Below are 25718 nucleotides of genomic sequence, written 5' to 3'. Positions count from 1 at the left end.
CTCCCTCTCTCGTTGCCAACTGCACGATTATTTGATGTTAACGTACATTACCTGAAGGTATAATTTGTTTTCCAGCTGGCAAATGGCAATGAATCCAGAATTCCCTAGCTACTGCTTTCATCTATCTCCTTCATTCTCCCTCTTTCTCTGTGTACGCCTCAAGACTAATATTAGCTTTGCCAACGCTCGATACGATACGATAGCAGTCCGAAGTGCACTCAGTGGGCAAAAAATTTAATTAATTTTCTCCAAATTGTCAGCTGAGTGGTGCGCAATACGCATGCCAACTGCACCACATCGAAGTGGTAAATAAAACTGAACTTTGTATTGAATTTTTGTATTGCTTTTGCTTTCATACATCGTTAAATACACTGGGCAATAATTAATAACAATTTAAAATGATATTAATAAGTTATTAAATTGAAAGTATCAGAGGACAAGGAGAATTTATTAAAGGAGTTCCAGAACACTGACGCTTAATAAGTAATTTATTATAATGAAACTGAAAATAAATCGTCATGTCTTAACTAGGATTTCTATGGTCAAACTTTCTTTTCAAAAAAAGCTGAGCGTACGACTAATTTATGATTAAATAAAAAATGCATGCCCTTAATCAATTTAAAGAAAAACTAATAATAATTTATATCTACTATGTATATTATAATTGTTAACTTTTATTAATAAACGTAATTTATGCATCAGGCCATGCGCTAATAATAAAAATAATTTATTTTTATATTTATTTATATTTTATTTAATTTCAAATGTTATGTAAATCCCCATTTACTTGTCGTTTGATAGATTATAAATTTTGTTATAATTGCAGGAATATATATTTAATTTTTTCCAGGTTTATTCGTTATTGTATTTATTTTTTTTGCCGCATTTTTGCCACTGTGCCCGGCTATCTGTCTTTTACTTATTGGTATTAAAAACTCAACTTTTATAGATTTTCTTTTTCAATTATAAAGCCAACCACGATATATTTGCCCATGTGAATGACACTTTATTAATTTATGCACCAGATAGGGGATGAAAGGACGATGAGAACTGAAAGGGGATAACGGGAAACGGGAAATGGGAAACAGAACTCAGAAAGTCAAGCAAAAGAGCCTGACAGTTGGCCACAAGTCAAACAAAGCAGCTGATGAATTGATTTTAAATAAAATATTAAAACAATGGGTAAAATGGTGGCACGATTGAATGAGTCATTTGTGGCGCAGCTAGGTGCAATATGTGTGTGTGTGTGTGTGTATGGTACGTGTATGTGTGGCTTGTGTACTCACCACACCCTCGCCAATGTGATGCACCGTGCAAGGAACGTGAGCAGTGGCGCCAATCTGTGTCGTCACCACGGTTGAGTTCTCGGTGCCAAAGTACATGGGAGTGCCGTATACATTATCCGCACCATCGATGCCATGCGTCGCCTCCAGGTGATTCTCGATGTGTACAGGTATTGGATATGGACCGGCAGTGTCTTTAGCTTGAATGCGTGAGTGTTGTTGTTGTTGTTGCTGAAGATGTTGCTGTTGCTGTTGCAGTTGCTCATGCTGCTGTTGCTGTTGCTGTTGTGGCAGTCGCTTGTCATCGATCAAATTGTTGGAGTCGAAGCTTGTTATGCTGCTGCCACTACCCGTGGAAGAGGAGGACGAGGAGGATGAAGACGTGGCACGTTGCTCTGGGGCTGTCAATGCGGCCGCCGAGGCGGCGGCAAAACTAGAGCCGTCGAGCGGTTGCGACATAATTAAATTTTGATTTATATGCCGTTGTAATGCCTCACTTTGGCTTCCGCTTTGACTTCGGCTTTGACTGCCTGACGATGCCGCGCTGTGCTCTACTTCTTGTCGTTGTTGTTGTTGCGTCTCTCCTGGCGCCATTGTTGTTGCCACGACTACCACTGGTGCTGCTAGTGATGCTGTTGTGGCTGCCACATTGCCTGTTGAGTGGAAGAGAGTAGAGAGAACGTTTTTAAAATGTGTTAATATATGCGCTGTCTGTCGGCGGATAAACAATAACAGCGTGAAGTCAATTAATTTGAATGCGCATAAGCGTTGCGTATACGTAATATCATTTCATTGGGATTTTCATTAGCAGCGGGCGTGCCGAGCTTCAATCCCATCTCCTATCCACTTTGCTTCCCTTTCCAAACATTTGCATAAAATGACACAGCTAATTAAGGCGCCTATATAACGGTATTGTGATGCATCTCCCACTCTACACCTCTCCCCCGTTCCAAGTCCCCTGTTCCCCGCCCCGACGATTCGTTCGTGAGCTTTGCTTTTACTTATTTGCCCAAAAATCTGCGCATAATTTTCTGAAATTTGTTGTCTTTACCAGCAGACAAAAAAAAATAGAATATAAATATGTTAATATTGTCTTGTTTATTACACGTATTTCAGAAAACTGTTAGCACACGTGTTGTTAATAAATAAAACAAAACATAAATGAACAAAAAAAAAAAACAATGAACGTTTTTTAACATAATATTGTCCTTTAATTGCTGGTCGGTGTTAATTTACTCTTCTTGTTGATATAAAATTAAAGTTAATTATTATTTAAATATTCTTATTTAAATATTCTTTAGTTACAAATATTTTAGTTACTCGCACAATTTCAGCGGATGTTTCATTAAACATATACAAATATTATTACTAAAGATTTATTATGTGAACTATGGCGCGTATGCGTAATCTCTTTGAGCAAATAGAAGATATGGTAAATATTTGAAATGCTCTTTTATGACACTCCAATAAATAATCAAATTAATTAAATATTCTAAATACCAAATACAGATAGCGTATACGTAAAGTATGTAATATCTATGAAATTATCTTGTCTGTAATCTTTTTAAATTTATTGTTTTGTATTCTCTATTTCTACCATTGAAATTAACATTTTTAATAATTTCTGATAGTTTCTACGCTAATGTAGATTTAAAAACGTATTCGTAATGTGCCAAGACAGAAAGTTTTATTATGAATACTTTTTAACGTTCATCAAACTAAAACTAATTATCATATATATGTGTTGCACATAAGCTGAGCAACCCTCAGTAAGGGTATGCAAATTAAACAAGTGCGTATTTTATAATTCGGTGTGTGCGCATGCAAAAAATATGTTCATTTCATAAAAGGAAGAGAAGAGAAGAGGAAATTCACTTTATAAGTCTGTGGTTTGTTTTTAGTTTATTTTCAGGCATTTTGGGTGGCTTTTGGTGGTGCAAAAAGGGACGAGTGTGACATTAAAGCAACCGCATAACACGTTTTGGCATCGGTGAATCTCATTTGCAGTGTGTAATTTGTGTAAACCAAATAATATTTCACAATTAAACATAATTGCATTGGGCAAACGGATTCGGTTTTGGTTTCATTTGGTTTGCTTTTTGGTCCTGATTGGCATTTACCGGCAAGTCAATTAAGGCAAAGGTTAAATATTATATATTCAATTGTTCACGCATTTGAACTCCCACTCTTTCAATTTCTCACTTAAGCCACAAAATATTTGATATTTGAATTTTCCATTCCATGTATTTGGAATTGCCCTGAGAGATCTGTCCTTATTTGTGTAACTACAACAAACGGATTTAGAATTTAGTTGCTCATTGCTTAAATAGAAATTGTAAATCGACTTGGGAATTATTGTGAAATTAATTAGTCTATTTTCAAGTGCTGTCACATTTCTCAATCTCTACAGTTGTACAATTTATGTTCTTGGTATTTAATCAAAGCATTTTACAATCAATTCTCTCAGGTTTTCAAGTTTCTCTAATTGATTTAAGCAGCTTACAAATGAATGAAAGCTTAGGTAGAATGTGAAAAATAATTACCTATAAATTATTAAATACAGACTCTTCAAGACTGAAGTAAAATCTAAAATATATTTATGGAATATGTATAAAAAATCTACAAAGCAATTAAAATGAAATTGTTAGCTTGTCAATATTGTCATATAAATTGCTGAGCAATGAAAAGAGATACAGTGAGAGAGCGAGAAGTGGAGAGAAGGAGAGTGAGAAGGGTGAACAAGTGTGATGTTGACACAATTGTCAGCAGTGCATCAATTGTCAATCTATTTGCTGGTAAAATCTACAGAAATTGCTGTTTCTGAATAAGAAATTTGCAGTCCTTTCTGACAATCACTTGCCATCCGAACTATATCGCATTTGTGGTCTCGACCCGGCCAAGAAGCAGCAGCAGCAGCAGCAGCAAATAACCAACTTCGTGAGGACAATATGAGCGTGTATTGTCCTAGCCAGAACAACGTTGAACCAAAACGCATCATCGTGGCAGTTTTGTCACGTTCGCACGTGACTGCAAACGGAATTCAGCGAATAGTTTCCCAGTTTCTCTCCAGCTCTCAAAGTTTGGTACAGTGGGGCAATAATGGGGCAGCATCACAGCCGCAACAACACCACCAAAGCGGCTGCTGATGCTGTTGTAGTGTTGTTGTGTTGTTGTGTTGTTGCGGCATTTGCATTTGCCCCAATCCCAGATAGAAGACAACAAAAAATAGAAAATGAGAGAGGAGAATAGAAGAAAATTTGCATTCTTTGGCTGCAGTTGGGCGACTTTGTAATTGAATTTTTCACAGCGAGTGGCTGCTATTGTTGTTGTTGTTGCTGCTGCTGCTGCTGTTGTGGTTCGTTATGTTGCCGCGTTGTGGATTTACAAGCACTGCGCATTGTCAGCTCAGTGAGGTGCAGCGGCAACAACAAAAACAACACAACAACAACTGGAAAGAGCGTACATTATGCCGCAAACATTTTGCGCCAAGACAACAACAATTCTCATTTTCTACACTAGACGCAGTGTGTATTGTGTTGTGCTGAGTGTGTGTTTCAGATTATTAACGCGGCAACATTTGCCGAGCTTTGCAAATGCAACTCAGTCAAGCAAACAGCAGCTGTGCGTATATTTGTGTGTGTGTGTGAGTGTGTGTGTTTGTCTCGTGACATTTTAATCAAAAGTTTTTGCGTTTTGTCAACTTGATATCAAATCATTACTCATGCATGCATATATGTGTGTGTGTGTGTGTGATTATGTCATCAACACTGCGTATGCGTAATGTTCATCTAGTCAGTATATATAAATCATATTTCAAGCCTTTTACAAATAAATCTAATCAATTTTTTACAAAAGCTATTAATATTATTAGATTGTAATAATAAGTGAATAAATTCTAATTTGATTTACGCTTTCGCCAACAAATTAAAATTATAATGCAGATAAATATACATATAGGTATCTACATTCAAGAATGCATAAATTTAGATACTTGCTGTGTTATCTTTAATTTCATTTCAGTTCGTATTTCATGTAATTTTATTAAAAATCTAATTAACATACATAAAAGCGAAATGTACAAAAAAATTCTTTTGTTTGTGGAATAAAGAAGACTGAATACTCTTTAAAGACGACATATAAAACGAACGTAGTGATCGTACAATACAATACAAAATTTAAAAATATTTTTCATTGAAATTAAAAATTTAGATTTTTTTAAAACTCTAAAATAATATGTTTATATTTAATTATCCCCCACTTTCATTATCAATTTACACATTTTAATTTTAATTAATATACCTTTATTTAGGGTATTTGGAAAATGTATGTCATGTACAGTTCCGCAATGTTTCCGTCGCTTTTCCCTCCTCCTATTCCTTTCCCCCTCCCCACACGACTGCTGCGAATAATTTATTTGTCGCTGTTAACTAAATTTGCGGTCTGCACTGTAATTTAAAGCATGTAGCAAACAATTGACACAAATTTTTCGTATAACGAATTTGTGACAATGGACCGCAAGTTGCTTAGTTGAGCTGCAAATTGAAAAGTTTTAATTAAATGCTTAAAATTTATCAATTAGTTTGTCCGCTGTATATGTTGGCCCATTGAATCATCGCCATCCCATTTGATTTCATGCCCCGCGGTATCTGCTTTTAGTCTTGCAACAAAATTTGAAAATTTTTGGTGTTAGAACAAAATGAACATTTGGTTTTTGGCAGCGGAAATAGAAGGATGAGTCTTGCCGCTGTTGTTGCCAAGTTTTCGAGTTTTGCTCAGTTCTAGCTGCTGCTGTTCATTACGGCAAAAGTTCTATGAAAGCGACGGGCCAAAGAACTTTTCAGCCAGCGTAAAAGTCGCCAAGTTGTTTTTATTGCAAATATTGTTCGAGCTAAATGTTTGCATTTGACACTTGGCGGTAATTTTGTGTAAATGCGTCAACTGGCCTCTGGCCATGAGCTGGCAACAAGCAACAACAACAACAACAACAAAAATAACAACAACAGTAATGAAAATGGCAACATTTAATTGGGCCACGCCCACACGTACAACAAAATGGCCGCCAGAGCGTTTAACTTTGCGACTGTCATAATTTTTATTGAACGTTAACATTAACAGCCAACAGTCAAGTTGAACAATGGCCTCTGTCCCTCTAGTTACAGGATTCAGGATACCAGAAACCAGAAACCAAAATCCAGAATATCGGAATCCCTGGCTCTGTAAATAGTATCTGTGGCCCTGACTTGAAGTACAAGTGTAAAATCAGATAAGTGTGCTACGCAGGCAGCAACTTGCAACTAGCGACTATTTGCCATTTATTTTCCAATAAAGCGTCACCAAGCTGCGTTCTTAACAATCATTAATGCCACTCCCTCTCCACCCTCCCTCCTCTACTGAGCGCCTCTCTGAACAGCTGGCAGACTTCACAAAAGGGCCACTAACTGCGCGTGGAGGCGTCCATAAAAAGGCATTAAGACTAAAGTAAAGTGCCTATTTAAGTTGAGTCATAAAATTGGCTTTCTATCTGGCAAATAGCAGGAGGCAAGAAAAGCATAAGCAAGGACTCGCAAGGACGTCAGACAAGTCCTTTCCAGCGACGCGATTCTTCTAATTTTATTTATTTTATTTCAATGCGTGTCTAAGTGCTCAACTTTGGGTGTTGCTCTCGTTCTACTCGTCCAATATGCCAAATGCCAGAAATGTACGAGTACGAGTATTTATAGAAAACATTCTCGACTTTGCATAGTTCAAATTGTTGCCAATAACAACAACAACAACAGCAACGAGAACTACAAAGACAAGAGCAAACTTGGCTAATTAGCAGTAGCACTTTTGTGGCTTCCAAGAATTTAATTAGTTTGCTTAACCAATCGAATTTCCAGTAATCTGAATACGTTTTCTTTTCTTCCTATTCATTCGCCAAGTCAAATTCTATTCTTCTTAACTTCTAATGCTGTCATAAGTATCAAATTCTGATTTTTTCTGCCACTTCATCAAATGGGGCATCAACACGCTCGGCTTTCTTTCTTTGTCAATAAATGATGGCTGTATGAGCTTTGCTCAAGCAAGTTTGTTAACGGTTCAACGTCATATTTTTGGAATACCGAACGAAAGAAGTATATTGATAGCTCGACCAAGTGATATCCTTTAAGTTGCAATAGTATTTGGAAATTATATGGTTGAAGAGCTTAGCATATTTTGCAAAACATTCAAGAATTGCGTGAAACAGACGTGTTTTTCATCTCTATACATATACTATATTGCATACACATCCACATCGATGTTAATGGTTAAAAGCACAGAGGCTTGAGCAACTTTGAACTGTCATAACTTTGCCAAAACCCAACCGATTTTCAAGCGGAATGTCATTTTGATCATGGTTTGGCCTCTTTATTCATTCTGTATTCCAATTTTATTCATTTATAAAATTTAATTATTTTCGACCCAGATTCGATTTGGATGGTAAGGGGGGACCCTTTGAAATTTTGAAAATTCAAAATTTTAAATCTCAAGTTTTCACTTTTAATCAACTCTTTATATCGTAATTAGTATAAAACAACACTTTAAACTTGATTCTGAGACCTTTCATTTTTTTGTAAACAATCATGTGAAATTGAACAAAAATTTTGACTTGTAAAGTGGTTAAATCCGCAGTCTGACCAACTTCAAATTGTCATAACTTGATCAAAACTAAGATTTTCAAGCGGAATGTCATTTTGATCATGGTTTGGCCTCTAAATTCATTCTGCATTTAAACTTTGTTTATTTAGAAAATTTTATTATTTTCGACCAAGATTCGAATTTGATGCTAAGGGTCCTCTTTGAAATTTCGAAAATTCAAAATTTTAAATCTCAAGTTTTCACTTTAATCAACTCTTTATATCGTAATTAGTATAAAACAACACTTTAAACTTGATTCTGAGACCTTTCAGTAAAAAATCATGTGAAATCGAAGAAAATTTTGACTTGTAAAGTGGTTAAATCTGCAGTCTGACCGACTTCAAATTGTCATAACGAAAACCCGAAGCGGAATGTCATTTTGATCATGGTTTGGCCTCTAAATTCATTCTGCATTTAAACTTTGTTTATTTAGAAAATTTTATTATTTTCGACCAAGATTCGAATTTGATGCTAAGGGTCCCCCCTTTGAAATTTCGAAAATTCAAAATTTTAAATCTCAAGTTTTCACTTTTAATCAACTCTTTATATCGTAATTAGTATAAAACAACACTTTAAACTTGATTCTGAGACCTTTCATTTTTTTGTAAAAAATCATGTGAAATTGAAGAAAAATTTTGACTTGTAAAGTGGTTAAATCTGCAGTCTGACCAACTTCAAATTGTCATAACTTGGTCAAAACTGAACCGATTTTCAAGCGGAATGTCATTTTGATCATGGTTTGGCCTCTAAATTCATTCTGCATTTAAACTTTATTCATTTATAAAATTTTATTATTTTCGACCCAGATTCGATTTGGATGGTAAGGGGGGACCCTTTGAAATTTTGAAAATTCAAAATTTTAAATCTCAAGTTTTCACTTTTAATCAACTCTTTATATCGTAATTAGTATAAAACAACACTTTAAACTTGATTCTGAGACCTTTCATTTTTTTGTAAAAAATCATGTGAAATTGAACAAAAATTTTGACTTGTAAAGTGGTTAAATCCGCAGTCTGACCAACTTCAAATTGTCATAACTTGATCAAAACTAAGCCGATTTTCAAGCGGAATGTCATTTTGATCATGGTTTGGCCTCTAAATTCATTCTGCATTTAAACTTTGTTTATTTAGAAAATTTAATTATTTTCGACCAAGATTCGAATTTGATGCTAAGGGTCCCCCCTTTGAAATTTCGAAAATTCAAAATTTTAAATCTCAAGTTTTCACTTTTAATCAACTCTTTATATCGTAATTAGTATAAAACAACACTTTAAACTTGATTCTGAGACCTTTCATTTTTTTGTAAAAAATCATGTGAAATTGAAGAAAAATTTTGACTTGTAAAGTGGTTAAATCTGCAGTCTGACCAACTTCAAATTGTCATAACTTGATCAAAACTGAACCGATTTTCAAGCGGAATGTCATTTTGATCATGGTTTGGCCTCTAAATTCATTCTGCATTTAAACTTTGTTTATTTAGAAAATTTTATTATTTTCGACCAAGATTCGAATTTGATGCTAAGGTTTTGAAATTTCGAAAATTCAAAATTTTAAATCTCATTTTCACTTTTAATCAACTTTAATTAGCTAAACTTTCAAAAAAATCATGTGAAATCGATTTTCTTGTAAAGTGGAAATCTGCAGTTGACCAACTTCAAATTGTCATAACTTGATCAAAACTGAACCGATTTTCAAATGTCATTTTGATCATTTTGAAAATACATTCTGTTTAAACTTTAAAAATTTTATTATTTTCGACCAAGATTCGAATTTGATGCTAAGGTCCCCTTTGAAATTTCGAAAATTAAAATTTTAAATCTCAAGTTTTCACTTTTAATCAACTCTTTATATCGTAATAAGTAAAAACAACACTTTAAATTTGATTTGAGACCTTTCATTTTTTGTAAAAAATCATGTGAAATTGAAGAAAAATTTTGACTTGTAAAGTGGTTAAATCTGCAGTCTGACCACTTCAAATTGTCTTCAAATTGTCATAACTTGCATCAAAACTGAACCGATTTCAAAATTTAAACTTGTCATTTTGATCATGGTTTTGACCTCTAAACTTCATTCTGCATTTTCAAACTTTGTTTATTTAGAAAACTTTGTTTATTATTTTCGACCAAGATTCGAATTTGATGCTAAGGGTCCCCTTTGAAATTTCGAAAATTCAAAATTTTAAATCTCAAGTTTTCACTTTTAATCAACTCTTTATATCGTAATAAGTATAAAACAACACTTTAAATTTGATTTTGTGACCTTTCATTTTCTTGTAAAAAATCATGTCGAAATTAAGAAAAATTTTGACTTGTAAAGTTACTAGGTCAGAGGCTTGAGCAACTTCGAACTGTCATAACTTGAACGAAACTGACGCGATTTTCAAGCGGAATGTAATTTTGATCATGGTTTGGCCTCTAAATTTATTCTGCATTCAAACTTTGTTAAATTCGCTCAAAAAATATTATTCCTCTGGATCAAGGTATTTACTTCAATGTCATAAATATTATAAAACGAAACCTAAACATCTTATAATGTTTCAAAATTTATTTGTTGTAGCGTTGCGTACCGGTACTGAAACCGAAACCGAAAGAATTAAACTGAAATAGAAACTTTAACCGAAATAGTTGTTTCCGAACGTATCGGAACCGAAACCGTAACCTATATTTGTTTCGTTTGGATTCCTTGCATTAAAGCCTTACAACACCGTCAATTCGGTGTTCATTCTATTAAGCTCAAACTAATCCAAGCTTAATTTTAAAAGCAAAGTCTCCAATCAACTGCTTGTGAGCAATATACCCCATTATTTTAGTGGTTGCGTCGTATCAAAAGGCAGGCGGATAAAAAACGAGGAAAAAAACGAAAAGTATGCGCCACATTAATAAATTATGCGAACAAAATAAATAAGGTACAAATATGCTACAGTGAGCTTTTATATCTGCAAAGCCGTTGAGCTGTGTGTGTGTGTGGGTGTGTGTGGGTGTGTGAGTGTGAAATCAAACGGAAGAGTCAGCAAAAGAGGAAAATATAAAAGAGCATAAGTTAAGAGCGTCATGTGGCAAGTGGGTTGAGTTGGGGCAGCTGGTGGGCATGTCTGTGGCTCTAATGAAGATTTATACACACACACACAAACACACACACACCATTAGAGGCTTTGCAATGCGTCGCTATTGAGCAAATTGCAAGCACGTGCAAATTAGAATACAAATACGAATAAGTCTACGAAACGAATACCAATACAAATACTGAATACAACGAGTGTCGCTCTCCATGCTTGACTAAGCACTTTGAATAGTCGACCTCAGGGCAAAAGGTCAGCAACGGCAACGACTTCAATAAATGTTTAGTATCTGTGTGTCAGTCAGAATAGAGAAAGAGAGCAAGTCAAGTGGGAGGAGAGTTCCAGTTCCGGTCTTATACTGTTCCAGGACCCGGGTGGAAGAGTCAGTCCGTCACTACATAAAATTAAATTGTCAACTTCCGTAATGCGGCACATAAACACACAAAACTGAGAAGCCAAAATGCTATAATGTTTGACCAAAGTGGCCGAGCATCAAAGTAAAAATATTATTAAAAGCGAAATAAAGCAAAGGCAAAAATAAAAACAAACACACACACACACACACAAAAAACAACAACAAGGACCACAATTGGAAAAGCAACTTTTTGGCAGTCCACTTAATTCGGTTCGCAGCGTCAGACACACTTGACATTTTATACAAAGCAGGCGACGTCTCGTCGCAGTCGCAGTCACAGCCCACAGGCCATATATATGTATATATATACTATACAGAGATGGGATATCGAGGATTTAAACTGCTTCACCGGATGTGGCAAATTTCTGGGCTCCGACGTAATCAAAGCAAAACACTTTTTGCCTACGCTCAACCAGATTTTTCATAATAAGTGTGTCCTTTTTATAAGTGCTTTCGCTTGTGCATCTTTTTAGTTCTCTCTGCTAAGTATAGGGTGTCTATGCTTCATTATTGTATAAGGTCCACTTTTTAAAAGCATTTTCGCTTTATATGAATTAATAGCAATGATGTAGAGCGTCTAGACTTTGCTGTGAATTAACTAAATTAATAAAAATTATTTTCAAAGTATTTTCGCTTAGCGAATCTAGCATATTATACAGACTACGAATTGCTTTAAAAAAAAAGCAATTTAATTTTAATGTTTTGACTATTTAGAAATTTCTATATATTTTAATAGTGTTTTCAAAGAGATAGCTGTTTCAAATATGAACTTTTTTTAATTAATTATAGTTCAATAAATATTTTTGTGCCTAGGAATAATTTTATTATTTTTACAGAATATTTTTTTTACAAAATGTATTATTGTTCGTCTTAAATTGGATATCAGTAATTTTGGGGCAAGCAAATGCTTTTGTCAGTAAATACAGAATACAAAATGGCTTGGAAACTATAATATATTTTTAATATTATAATATTTGACTTTGGTATTGATTGGACCCTTACAAACTTACTTCTTAAGGTTTAGACAGCCGTATTTTAGATATAGCAGGGTAACTAGAAGTCGCTATTAATTCATACTTTTCAACGCATATTACATTTGATGTCCTTAGACGTCACCTATTAAAGTTCAATTTATTTGCGGACGAAAGGACAGCTAAGCGAATGCCATTGATCGATTCCCGTTTCCATCTCCCATTTTCAATCGCAATTCGAATTTCAAATGTGACATTGGGCTCTTTAGATTGGCCACATCTCATCCTGACTTTTATGTGCCAGCTGTTGTTGTTGTTGCTGCTTCTTAACACATTTTTATGCGCCAATGTGAACTGTCACATTTTGTACTACCTAAAGGCAGGCTGACAAATGGACAAGTGGACAAGTGGAGAGAGGGACGAGGGACAAGGAGACAGAGGGCAAGCACATTGTTTGCCCTTATCCATTTGAGGCCATTGACATTTCCACACAAAGCCCAAATGGAAAATGGCATTGGCTTTGCCATTGGACCGGAAATCCGAAATTCTTTGGATTCTAAATGTTTGAGTTGAAAAATCCGAAAATCAAATTGCGGTTTTATTTGAGTATTTTGTCAATTTACTGACAGTTAACACAGGTGAATTCCGTTTGTGGTCTCCTTTTGCAATTAAAACTCCAGCTGGCATTCATTTAAAGTGTGAGCTGCTCTTGATTTCGCACAGTGTATAACAACTTGAGGTCTCACAGCAGGCCACAAATACTGTTTGTGCCTGGAATCTTAACAACTTACGAATTTCAAACCACAAATTTTGTAAATTTTTGGTGAATTGGAAATATCATATTGATTGCGTGTATTTGTTCCAAATTAAAACCAAATTTCTTTTTGCTGTGGTCGAGCAATGTTGATGTATCAACATTTTGCGGCGCTTGATTGGCAGCTCAATTGAATTGTGTTGCTTGAGGCATGCACCTGACAAAGGTAGCCAATATGGAGCTTGCAACGGCAGCAGTTGCATTTACAAAACTTTTTTGCACGCACGCACATTGCGTATACGTAATATAAGTTAGTTGTCTGTGAATTTAGTTGCAAAACTTTGTCTTGCTGCCACATGCAACAACGTTTCACAGTTACTTTTACTCTCTCTCTTTCTGACTCTGTCTTTTTCACTCTTTCTTGCTGTTTGTTTGTGTTTGCCTTCTGCTTATTATCTAAAACAAATTGACTTTAATTTTGCTGCAAACAGAAACTGGCGCCAATGCACTTTGCATGACTTCCGTCCATAATGTTTTGTTGGCCCTTTTCTCACTCGATTAAGCCATGTTGTGTGGTGCATTCGTGACTGGACAACATTTTGCCTGAGTCTCAGTCTCAGTCTCGGTCTCAGTCTCAGGTAAATATTAAACCTTTTTGCAGACAAGTTAATTGCACAAGTTTCCGTTTCCGTTTCCGTTGCAGTAATCAATTTGACGTATGCGCAACTTTAGAAATGTATGCTACACATTTGTTTAATCGCATGTGGTCAGCAATTACAGAGAGTGAGAGAGAGGGAGAGAGAGTGCAGTCAATCTCTTGAAGCAATTCATCAGAAAGTGCGCCCGCGGTGTACTTTGATTCCTCAGCAAGTCAAGGCAAGGCCAATGCAAACATTTCCACATTTCCACATTTGCCAAATGCTCGCAGCTCTCCCAACTCCCCCTTCCTCATTCCTGCTTAAGTTTTGGTTGCATTGAAAGGCGCAGCTGGACTTCAACTCCTACTGCTATTTGTGGTTAGAAACAATGCTGGCAGGTGACTTCATTTCATTTGCTGGTATTTGCTAGCATTGGCCGTTGTTGTGATTTGCTTTAACAAGAACGCGTTTGTGGTATTAATATTATGCCACAATATCCCACAGAAATCCAACCGCATTTATAGCTATTTATCACTCTTAGTTAGTCTCCCTCTTTCTGGCCAAATTAGCCAAGGCAATTTCAAGAAATTATTATCATTGGTCAAGTGAGAAGTGAGTGTGGTTGTCTGTCACAAATTTATTGATTTGCCAAAGGCATTCATAATGAATTATGATAATTAAGTCACAAAATGCCTAATGAATGCCTGTCACAAAATGCTAAGAGTAATTTATACGTTTCACTGGCCACAACAGCAACAACAACAACAATTCCCGTTCAATTAATCAGTTTATTGGCCTGAAAAGAATCATGACTAAATGCTACTTCGTTCGTCCGTGGTATCACTGACTTTGCCACATGCCCCAAGTCCCAAGCGCCATTTTCCCCTAAGGCGGACGGAGCATTGCATTACGCGAATCAAGCGAAAAAGCCAGCGGGTATAATAATAATGCCAAGTTTGGACTTAACTGAGTTGAGCAACAAACTTTTCCACTTTTGAGTTTTTAACAGCAGCAAAGGACACACAAACACACACACACACACACACACACACAAAGCGAAAGCGGGGGAAGGAAAGAGAGCGAAAGAAAGACCGACGACATAACAACATAAACATAATGCTGGGCGCATTGAGAATTAATTTTATTTAAGATTTACTTGTTTGCAATTCTATTTGCGTAGCTCACACTTACGCACTTACACACACACACACCCACACTCATGCATACATTGACATCTACGCAAAAATCCAGAATTGTTGTGGAAAGCATAGCAAAAATGTATGAAAGGCATGTGGCTAGCAGAAACATTTCAACATGACGTTTATTATACCCTGTACTCAAAACATATGCAGAAAAGCGTATGATGAACTAGCAACAAGGAAAAGTGTATGTTTAAAAGCAGTAATCGTAACTTAAATAAAGTTAAGTATGAAAAACAAACAAAATGATTTGATTTACTTTCAGTCTCTATATAAATATTCAAGCAACCTCTCTGATCTCAGCTACCCTATATGATATAGCTATGAAATTAGGTATATAACTGCATAAACTACTTTTGTATAAATTTAAAAAGATTTGAATTACTACATTTTTCAACTTTATAAACAAAAGTAATATAAGGGAATCTTACATTTGCCGAGGAATATAAATAAATAAGGGAAAACGCTTATAAATTCATTACATTTGTCTTTTTGTATAATTATGCTGATCTACAGGATATCTTATAGTCTTTTCTACAGAATTTGTACATATTTTTTTTCGCTATTTGCAGGCAAATCTGCGTCTAAGGCAGGAAATATTCAATCTATGCGGTATATACGTGCATGGATGTACAGGAATAAATACAGCTCACATACAGAAATACTCACACACACACACACACACAGGCACACACACATGGATAGAAACAGAGAGAGTTACCTCATTGTTAAAGCAAAGTCAAGTGAATAAATGCAAAACAGTTTTGGGGGAAGCAAATGAAAGGGGGAGGAGAAAGAGGGAGGAGGGTGATGCTGCGGCCTTTGCTCTCGGGTTGTGTCTCATCGCGTGTTTGTCTAATGTGGTCTCTGCTGTTGTTGCCCCCGCTATCTACTTGCCCCCAATACTTTTACAATACATGCTCGCTTACAGTATCTAATGGCAAAATTTGTTGTCGCAGTCGCAGTCGCAAAGAGAGACAATGTGGCAGAGGGACATGTAGCAGTTGTTGCTGTGTGGCAATGTCAGTGTGACACTGTGCCACTGTGGCAGAGTCACAGTCTTTGCTGTCATCATCATATTCTTCTTTTCGCTGTCGTTGTCTTTGCGCTTTGGCAACATTATTTTCTTTTTTTTTTTTTTTTGCCAGCGACTCCCTTTTCCTCTTCCCCCCTTACCCAACACCCTTTTGGCTTTTGTTGACAGTATCATTAGGCATTGCTCGTTGTTGTTGCTGTTGTTGTTGCTGTTGCCGTTGCTGCTGCTGTTTCTTGCTGCTGGCGCTGTGTTAACCGTTATCATTTGTTGTCCTTGAGTTGCGCTCAAGTCTTTTGTGAGCTTCAGCTGAAACTGAAATCGCGTAAATTTCTTTCCTCTTCCCAAGTCCAAAGATTAAAGGCAACAAATAAGAAAGCAGCCAAAGAAAGAAATACGCCACTTTTCTTTCTCTCTCCACTCTAAATCTAGTATCTTTTTTTTTTTTATTTTTTTTTTGCTTAGTCGGCTGCCAGACTGAATTTATCTGGCGTGCTTTATGTGCCATATATACTTTGTATATATATATATATTTATAATTTGCGGTTTTCCCTTTACAATTTCCGATTTTTTTTCTTTTGTGATGCTCTGAAATTTAAACAGTCAGCCATAAATTACACTTGTTGGGCACTTTCTACTTGCCACTTTCTACTTGCCACTTTCACTTGTGGCTAGGGGTGGGGGACAAAGTGTTGCGGCACAAATATTTGCATACTTCTGGGCGCCAACGAGTTTCAATACGTTTTTGGCTCATTATCACAGTGGCCGTCGCTTCAATTGCGTCACTTCGTCTGTCTGTCTGTCTGTCTGTCAGTCAGTTTGTCAGAGTTGTTTAGTCGGTTAGTCGGTCAGTCAGAAATCCGACCACAGCGCAAGAAAGAGAAAATGCCCAACTCTCCCGTCTTATTCCCCTTTCCAGGCCTTGCCAATAATTTTGAGAGCAATTTTCATAAATTAGCTTGTCACACGCTCCGCGCACTCTGGCAGCCTCCCTTTCGTCCTTCTTCTGCAACTGTCAACTGCTTCAACTGTAATCCAAATTGTTACGCAAGGTCTTCTACACACACACACACACAAACATACAAACACACACTCAAATATATATTTCAACCGCCCTCAAGGCAGCAACTGAATTTGCTTTTTAGTTACAATTTCTGCGTGGGCGTTGTTGTCGTATGGCAACTGCCATGTTTAGAAGGGCAAGAGAGAGAGGGGGGTAAAGAGAGTCTGTGGGGGTAGTCTAAATTTACTGCGCTTTAAACTTTAATTTATGTAGAGCACACACACACACACACACAGCCAAACAAACAAACAACCAAACATCCAAATGTTCAGCCAAATGGGCCAAAGTTAAAGCGAATCCCTTTCCTGGCTCAAGTGTAAATTATCAACGGTAATTAAGTAAAGCCTAGCATACATATGCATAGCTGTGTCTCTATATTTGTGTGTGTCTGTGTGTGTTTGTCCTTGTGTTTGCTTAAGCCATTAACTGTGAAGCCCGAGTGTCGCATTGCCTATAAATTTCAAATTTAATTCCAAAGACAAGCTCATAAACCGCACAAAACAACATTCAAATCATACACAACTATCGTCAAATTTGTCTCAAAATAAAAACAGATAGTAAAAATAAAAGAAAAGTTAATAAATGACGGGCATTAATCGATTAACATAAAAAAAACCGCAAGCATTGCTTGGAGCTTAAAATGCATTAATTAAATTTTGGCTTAGAGAGTTTCTGTTTATTTAATAATGTTTTGCAGAATGAAAGCAAAAGACTTATATTTAAAAATTTACTTGATATAGATACACTACGATTTTGATAAAAACAAGTTAAAAACAGCGAAATAATGATATTCAAAACCAATAATGTGAATCGTATCTTTTGTCAAATTAATTACACGACGAACTGCTGTTGTATATCACTATGCAACTCATCAGTTTTAAGTTATTTTTTTTTAGAGATTCCAGCACATGCTTTTAACTGATATCGTAACCCTGAAAACTACAGTAACATGAGCGTGGCATGTCCAGCGCAATATTATGCCACATGCTGCTGCCCCTGCCACAGTGAGAGGCACCCCCGAAATGGGTAAAAAAAAACGCGTGGCTGGAAAATTAATTACCGCATCATGGCGCGAAAATGGCCGCCGAGTTCGCTAATGCCTCAAAAGTCATGTCTAACTTTTGTGCGCTGCCAACTAAAAAGTTTCTAATTACGACCATGAAACCGGCTGGCGGTTTTTTATTCACTTAGAACAAGGGAAGGGAGGGGAAAAGGGAGGTAGAGGGAAGGCAGCAGGGCAGAGGTAATGTGTATCAAGGCAGGCGCTTATCATTTGCTGTTTAAGTTTTTAATACAAGCTGCAGTAGTTAGAGCATATACCACACTAAGTGAAAGGTAGCGAGAGAGAGAGGGAGAGTGAGAGAGAGAGAGGAAAGGTAGCGCATGGAAGCCATGTAAATTGTAATTACACTTAAAACCATAATCCGGCTTTATGTGTAAAGCGCGCTCCGTTTGATATGGGGCGTTGCCGAAAAGGCGCATTAAAGGAGCTTTATATAAAGACGGAGACGGAGACAGGGACTGGGACATGAACAGGACAAGACAGCCGTGAGTTACAGTTACTTAACGCTCAATCCCAGAGTGAGCCTTACCAACACTGTTTAGAATTAAGCAAGAGCGCTACAGTTCTGAGCGTAGGCAGGAAAATGGAAGTGAATTATATTAAAATTAAACACATATCAATTCACATAAACGCAATTTATATAGAGAGAAAGATTGCGTGAAAAGAGACACTACAGTGAACAGAGAATAGATTTCAAATTAGGAGGGAGAGAATGAAGAATGAAATACAGAAATAGCAGTTGAGTAAAATCACAGACAGAATGTCAATTAATTAATTCATTTACTTAGATTATAATCAGATAATTACTTAAAACAAATCTGATTATAGATAAATAGAAATTAATTAAGTTACTTAGATAATTATCAGAAAATAACTTAAAACAAATCTGATTATAGATTATAGACAAATAAATAAATAAATAAATATTAAGCTGTTGTTTCGATGCCCTCTATGAGTTTGCAGAAACAAACTGGCTTTATCAAGATTAATAAGAATTATTATGCTAAAAGAGCGTCTTAACAATGTGTTTTTAAATTGAATTGCCAGGCCATAAGTATGTTGAAAAGTTGCAGGCTACAAATTTTGGAAAGTCTTCAAGTCGAAGTCGAAGAACTTGAGCAAAACTGCTGGACGAACTGAAGCTGGAGTTGAAATTAATTCGTTTCCATTTCCATGCGAATTTCCATGTCGACAGGCTGGAAGACAAAGTGCAACGCATATGTCTTTGGCAGAGCTTCTGCTGCATGCAACATAATTTCAATTTTGCGAATTGTTGCTGCCAACATGCAATACGTTATCCTGATGACTTCTATTTGGTGCTGCTGCTGCTTCAGCTTCTGTTTCTGATGCTCCTTCAAAGGATACGCGACGCCATTTGGCTTTTAGCTTTGCATTTTGGCGTCAATGTGCTCGTTGGCATTTAAAACGCAGACAGTTTGCTCCAGTTGGTACAGCGCGCAATTACTTAGTATATGCACACACACACACACGCACACACACACACACAGACACCCATGCACGCACAACTAGCCCCAAAATATGTGCGTGTGTGTGTGCGTAATTCTAACAAAATATAAACTTGGCCAAAAAAGAGAGAAAAAAAGGCAAAACCAGAAAAGTTTTTGCTTGAAATTCAAGCAATTGCTTTTGAAAAGTTTCAATTTCTACGAGTTGCCAGTTACGAGTTGCGAGTTGCCAGTTGCGTGTTGCAAGTTGCGAGCTGCCACACAGCTCGACTTTCCAGTTTCAAGTTGCCGCGTCGAGACAAATGATAGGCAAATTCTCCTCAACTTCATGCTCGTCTGTCGTTTTCGTTTTCGTTTTCTTTTTCGTTTTCGTATTTTTTTTTTGAGCTGACAACTTTTGTAATGAAATTGTGTCAGCGGGAGTTTCTTTCACTTCACAGTCCGTCTGACTTTCGCACGCTGTCTGCATTTAACTTTAAGGCAACAACAACAAGATGTCAAAAGTGACATGAAACATACGAACACGCACACACACACACACATACAGAGAAACAGAAATGAAATCAGGCGCGCTTTTCAACCAAATTAATTGCGCAAATAATGTGGCATTTTCCCCAGGGAGATTTGAGTACTCCAAACTTCTCAGTCAACCCCTTTTCAACAAATAATTACGGCGGATCAAAGTGAAGGGATTGCGGCGTAGACCAGACCGCCTCCAATAGCCACTTGTCAAAGTTGTCCGCACAACAACAGCTCGTTAGAGCCCAAAAGGGTCCATCTAACTACTATGCACATCATCAACATCATGATGAACATTATAGCCATCATCATCATCATCATCAACATCATCAACATCAGCGATGATGCGCAACTTTGGCGTTTCAGCTCAAAGTTTGACCCAAAAAACTGAAAAAGCAGCAGAAAGAAATTTCAAAAAATGAAGAAAACGGCAAGATGTTAGCTAAATCAGAAAATCATTTGCATATACGTTAAGCAGCCGAAGTTGAAGTGCCTGTCAGCCAGGTAAGTTGACTCTTTTCTTGTCTTTAATAGATTTGCATGATTTGCAGAAAAAATGAAGGAAAGAAACCAGAAAAGTTGTCTTCCAACTTAAAACCAGGCAAGGAGCTTCAACTTGAATAGATTGACATCGAGAGTGAAATAGGACATTACAGATGCAAAATCAACTAAGTGATACTCTGATTTAGTATATATTATAAATATCAGATACCCTACTATTTATCATTTTCAAACTTGATAAAAACTAAAGAGTTTCTCATGCAAAAAGCAACTGTAGCCAAGTAAGAAACTCCATTTTATTCATTAATACAAAAAGAGTTCAAAATAAGTAACATTTGTAATCAATATCTTTAACTTTTGTATACATAAATGATTACAAATAACTGTCAACATATCTGTTTTGTGCTGAACAAAAACGCTTAAGTGCCTGAGTCATAACAACTTCAAATAACACTTTTGTGAAGCTTACAAAAAATATGCGATTGTAGAGGGACAAAAAATAAATAAGTGGTTTGCCTTAAATTAAAAATTTTTAGCTAACATAAATATATTTTGTATATGCCATAACTGAAAATAATAAAAGTTGAAAGAAAAACCAAAAACTATTATTTATAATTCAACTGGAGAATTTTGTTTGAAAAAAATAGAAGACGTAAAGCTTTATTATGTTACTGATGATACAGATTTTTGATATCAAAGTGAAGCCGTATAATTTTATATTTAAATATTAATTTTTATAAAAAAACAGCTGCATCCTTAATTAAAAAGCTCTAGTTTTTAAAGTTGTGGTATTAAAAGTATGATAAAGAGTTAAAGAAAGACTAACAGTTATTGCCCTGAACAGAAAACTTGCAATCTTTTAAAACTCGTCCATCTCATGATTTGCAACTTAATAATATGCTTTTATGGCACATTTACGTATCCGCAATCTCAATCTCAATCTCAATCCGCTTTCCAGCATTCGCATTCGCTTTCGCAACCGCTTTGAGATTTCCCCAAAAAGGTGGCGGCGATGCTGAATTATGTTGAATTTACGTGCTTTCAGCGCCAGCAAAATGCACGCCAAAGTGCAGACTCAGCCAGAGGATGTGCACACATGTGTGTGTGCGTGTGTGTGTGTGCGTGTGTGTGGGCGACCATTAGTATTTGTGCTGATTATTATGGCTGCCATGGCCGCAGCAACGCCCACGTGTCGTTGCATTTGTAACAGGTGAACTTTATGGCTCTGTTGCAGTTGCCAACTGTGTGTGTGTATGTGTGTGTGCTTGCTATTAAATTATGCTTGCCAACGCGCATATCGGCTGTAAGCGTAAGCTCATACGTGTATGTGTTTGTGTGTATGTGTGCTCTCAACCATTTGGTTTCCCTGCTTGTAGGCCTTGACCCGTACAAGGGCTCAACCTCAACCCCGTTTTTCCCAGCTGGCTCGTTGACAGGCGGACTTGAGTTTATTTAAAATTATTACGCTTGAGATGAAGAAATATTGAAGTACGTGCAGTGTGCAACCTGTGTGTTGCAGATACGCACAGTTGAAGCTCTTATGCAATTGCTTTTCCTCCTATTAATTTGACACCTTCAATTAAATTCGCTTCGCGCACATTACGTATACGCCCCATGGGCACACTTGATCTTCCCTATTAGTGAGGCCAATTAGCTGAATTTGCAGCCAAAAGTGGACTGACTAATCGATGTGTATCTGCAAACGCGGGATTTGGACTTTACCTGTGTTTTTCCATTCAGATTTGTTTTTGACAGCTTCTCCACAAAAACACACTGAGAGACAGAGACAGAGAGACAAGCTTTGTTTATGTGCATGCTATTCAGCTTGCATATTGATGGTAAACTGCTGTCAATATATCAAAATATCTGCACGTAGCTGCCACAGCACCTGCGACTGTCGTTTAGGTAAATGCCAATACACTTTATCGCTGCAGATAACTGCGCTTTGTTTTGCCGCTAATACATATCGAATTTTCAATAAACTAGTTAAATATTTTTAAATATTAGATTATAAATTGTTGTACTTTTTAAATCAATTTGCTAGACCCCATCAAACTCTTTAAATTCATAATCAAAGAAACGTTTCTAGAAATTATAAATATATTAGAAATACTTGAGATGAAAATTAATATATCTTAAATTGATAAACATTAAAAATAATTATGCTTTTTATCTATAACTAAGTATAATAAATAAATTGGCCAATAAATTATTTAATAAATTGGTTAAAACGAAATAAATTCAGGAATTTTTGGTGATTCAACAAGAGTAATGTATACGTGTAAATAACTTATAAAAGTATTCAGATTTTTTAAAAATATGTTTAATTAAGCTAGGCAAACTAATTAGTATTATAAACCTAAAAGTATGTAAGTAATTCAGCGTAATTTACTTAGCATAAGAGATCTTAAAAAACTTAAACCTTTGCCTAACAAAAAAAAAACATGTATATCATTTCAAGCTCTTTATTTCCGAGAAAAACCTGGTACACTATTATAGACTGAAGTCAAAATACGGTAAATCATTTGAATAGAATAGAATAGTAGATTTTAAATAAAACAATATATTTGAATCAACAGAGAAATTATAAAATTTTATTTTTGTATGCATTTCTTTTTGTTTATTTGTTGTTGTCGCTTTGAAGCTGCAGATTTTGAGCTGAATAAAAGTGCATTTATATGCAAAAATACGAGGGTAAGAGCAGTATCTTATTGTCCTTCAATTCCCAGAGGCTCTGACATGCATAAATATTGATTTGTGAACATGTCGCTATCTAAATATTAATGTGCTGCGAATAATAAAAAGAAAAATAGACAAAAATGTTATAACAACGAACTGAGCACAAAATTGTTTTTATTTAAGAACTAAGCCCTTGTTTGCTTTGTTGTTCTTTCTCTATATGTTTTCATTGCATCATTTTTTTTTTTTGCTGCTCTGTGAGTTTTTCATTACAACATTGACAGTGACAATTGAAGTGTGTGTGTGTGTGCAACCCAAAAAAGCAGGCTACATAAGTTGGCATAACATGCAACAATGGATGTGCTAGATGTGCCAGAAGTGCACAGCTCCAGGGCCAGCAACTGGGTCGGTTTATTTGACGATTTTGCAGACCGTTTTGTGGCCCAAGGGAGGATGCCCCTCATCACCCTCCACGTGGGGCAGGGGCACGCACAAATGTGCCACAGAGAGAGAAAGCTTTAGATGCGCCAACGCCATCAAGTGCTCCAGTTATTCTGAGGGCTAGCAAACTACACACACACACACACACACACACGAACACACACATGTCAGTTCTTTGATCGGCTTCTCTCTCGCTCTCGCTCTCTATCTTTTTCTCTTTCTTTTTGTTGTGCTTTGCTTTTATTTGTTTCAATGATTTGGCAACAAACACTCGCATAGCTGAAGCACAAAGTGGTGCCACCTTGGGGCTATTCTACACCTCCTGCCCCCCTCTCTCTCTCTATCTCTCTCTCTATCTCTTCCTTCTCCTACTCCCATAAGCTGAGGGCAATTTCTGGCTTTGTTGATTGCTTGACAAATTGCCAACAGCAGCGGCGGCTCTGAAGCAGCGCACAGTTTGCCCTGCAGACAAGTGTTCGCATTCATGTTCGTTTTGTAGTTGTTATTGTTGTCATTGTTGCTGTCGTTGTTGTTGTTACTCTGTCAGTCACTGACAAGTGATGCACGATTTCCGCGCCATCGTTGACCTGTCAGTAAGCGACATTGCCAATAAAATGTAACACATTTACGATGCTCTCATATTGTCGGCGCTTTCCTGTACTCGAAACTACCTCAACAAAAGGGTTTATTCCATCTGTTTCTACGTGTTGGTAATAAAATAAACAGGTGCAAATATACATTGCAATAACTATTTTCGATTAGTTACAATGCCTGTCCGATGGTGAAGCTTGAATGACACGTGGTGCAAATGACAATTGACAACATGAAAGCTTGAAGTATGATTCATATTGCTCACGTTAATAAGAAAAATAAAAGCGAAGAAGCATTTTTAGCTTTAAATGCACATGAAAGCCTTTAACAATACTTAGATTAACCACAATTAAACCTAAAACATTTTGAAGCTATTCCAAAATGTTTTATAATTTTAATATTTATTTATAATTGATTCGATTGCATTCATTTGATCGATAAATAGCCAGAGACTCTCACAGTCATTGTATTTCCAAACAATCTCAAAGAAAGCTAATAAAAAAAAAGTAAGCTCGAACTGTTTTATTGCTGCACCATAAAATATTTCAATATTTCAAGCTGTTTGCTTCATCATTTTTATAATCTGATGATTGAATATGTGCGATAAATGGTATGATTAATTAGCCATATAATATGCTGAATATGAAACGATATTTGTTTGTGTGTCTTTTGATAATTTTTGTCAAATAGGTCGGAATTAAATTATCCGCATGCATTTCCGGCTCGTGGAGCAATGAGAAACCGCAATGAAAATTTGATATGTCATAATTGTCATGAATATAAATTGAACAGAAAACTTTTTCTGTGTTGTGCTTCTTTGGGAATATTTTCTGTTTTTTTATTGAGAAAATCAAACACACAAAGGAGTGTGTGTGGTGTGTGTTTGTGTGTGTGAGTGAGTATGGGAATGTTATATTTACCGCAAGTGCTGCATGCCGCGATGTATGCTATAATAAAAATAAATGCCGTGGTTTTTTGCACAGTGCCAAGGACACGGCCGTGCTTGATGCGATATAATCCACTTGATGCCGGCATTTTGTTGTCTCTGCGCTGATATTGAAGTTGTCGTTGTTGTTGTTGTTGTTGTTGTGGTTGCTTATACTCAATTGCTTTCAATTGTTTTGCATATGTAAATCAATTTGATCAATGTTTAATTTAACTCTCCATATCTCACTGAACAATTGCACTTGACATTTGCCCCATGGCGTATGCTTAATTTAACTTTTGATTTATTTATTTTCAATGTAATTAAAACGTTGTCTAAATATTTTAAATTTTTGCACGTTTTTCTTTTAATTGTTGTTAACTGATTGAGATGTTTGAGCTTTGATTAATTGCCAGATATAATTAAATATGCACATACACACAATTAGCCGTATTTTAATGA

At 36.1% G+C, this 25718-nt stretch overlaps 1 protein-coding gene across 1 annotated transcript in view; it reads right to left on the bottom strand.

Moving 5' to 3' along the window:
• LOC117782967 overlaps nucleotides 1-25505 on the bottom strand; it is a 40518-nt gene extending 15013 nt beyond the window's left edge. Inside the window, exons 1-3 of the mRNA XM_034620088.1 lie at nucleotides 25252-25505; nucleotides 1634-1834; nucleotides 1287-1516 (exon numbers count right to left, since the gene is read on the bottom strand). Coding sequence (XP_034475979.1) covers nucleotides 1287-1516; nucleotides 1634-1834; nucleotides 25252-25366 — 546 coding nt within the window. The 5' untranslated portion in view covers nucleotides 25367-25505. The remainder of the gene's footprint in view (nucleotides 1-1286; nucleotides 1517-1633; nucleotides 1835-25251) is intronic.
• Between the last annotated feature and the right edge of the window lie 213 nt (nucleotides 25506-25718).

This window comes from Drosophila innubila (genome assembly GCF_004354385.1).
Source record: "Drosophila innubila isolate TH190305 chromosome 2R unlocalized genomic scaffold, UK_Dinn_1.0 1_C_2R, whole genome shotgun sequence".
Classification (NCBI taxonomy): domain Eukaryota; kingdom Metazoa; phylum Arthropoda; class Insecta; order Diptera; family Drosophilidae; genus Drosophila; species Drosophila innubila.
Note: the sequence above shows the minus strand (reverse complement) of the source record. Positions and strands in the feature narration are given on the sequence as shown.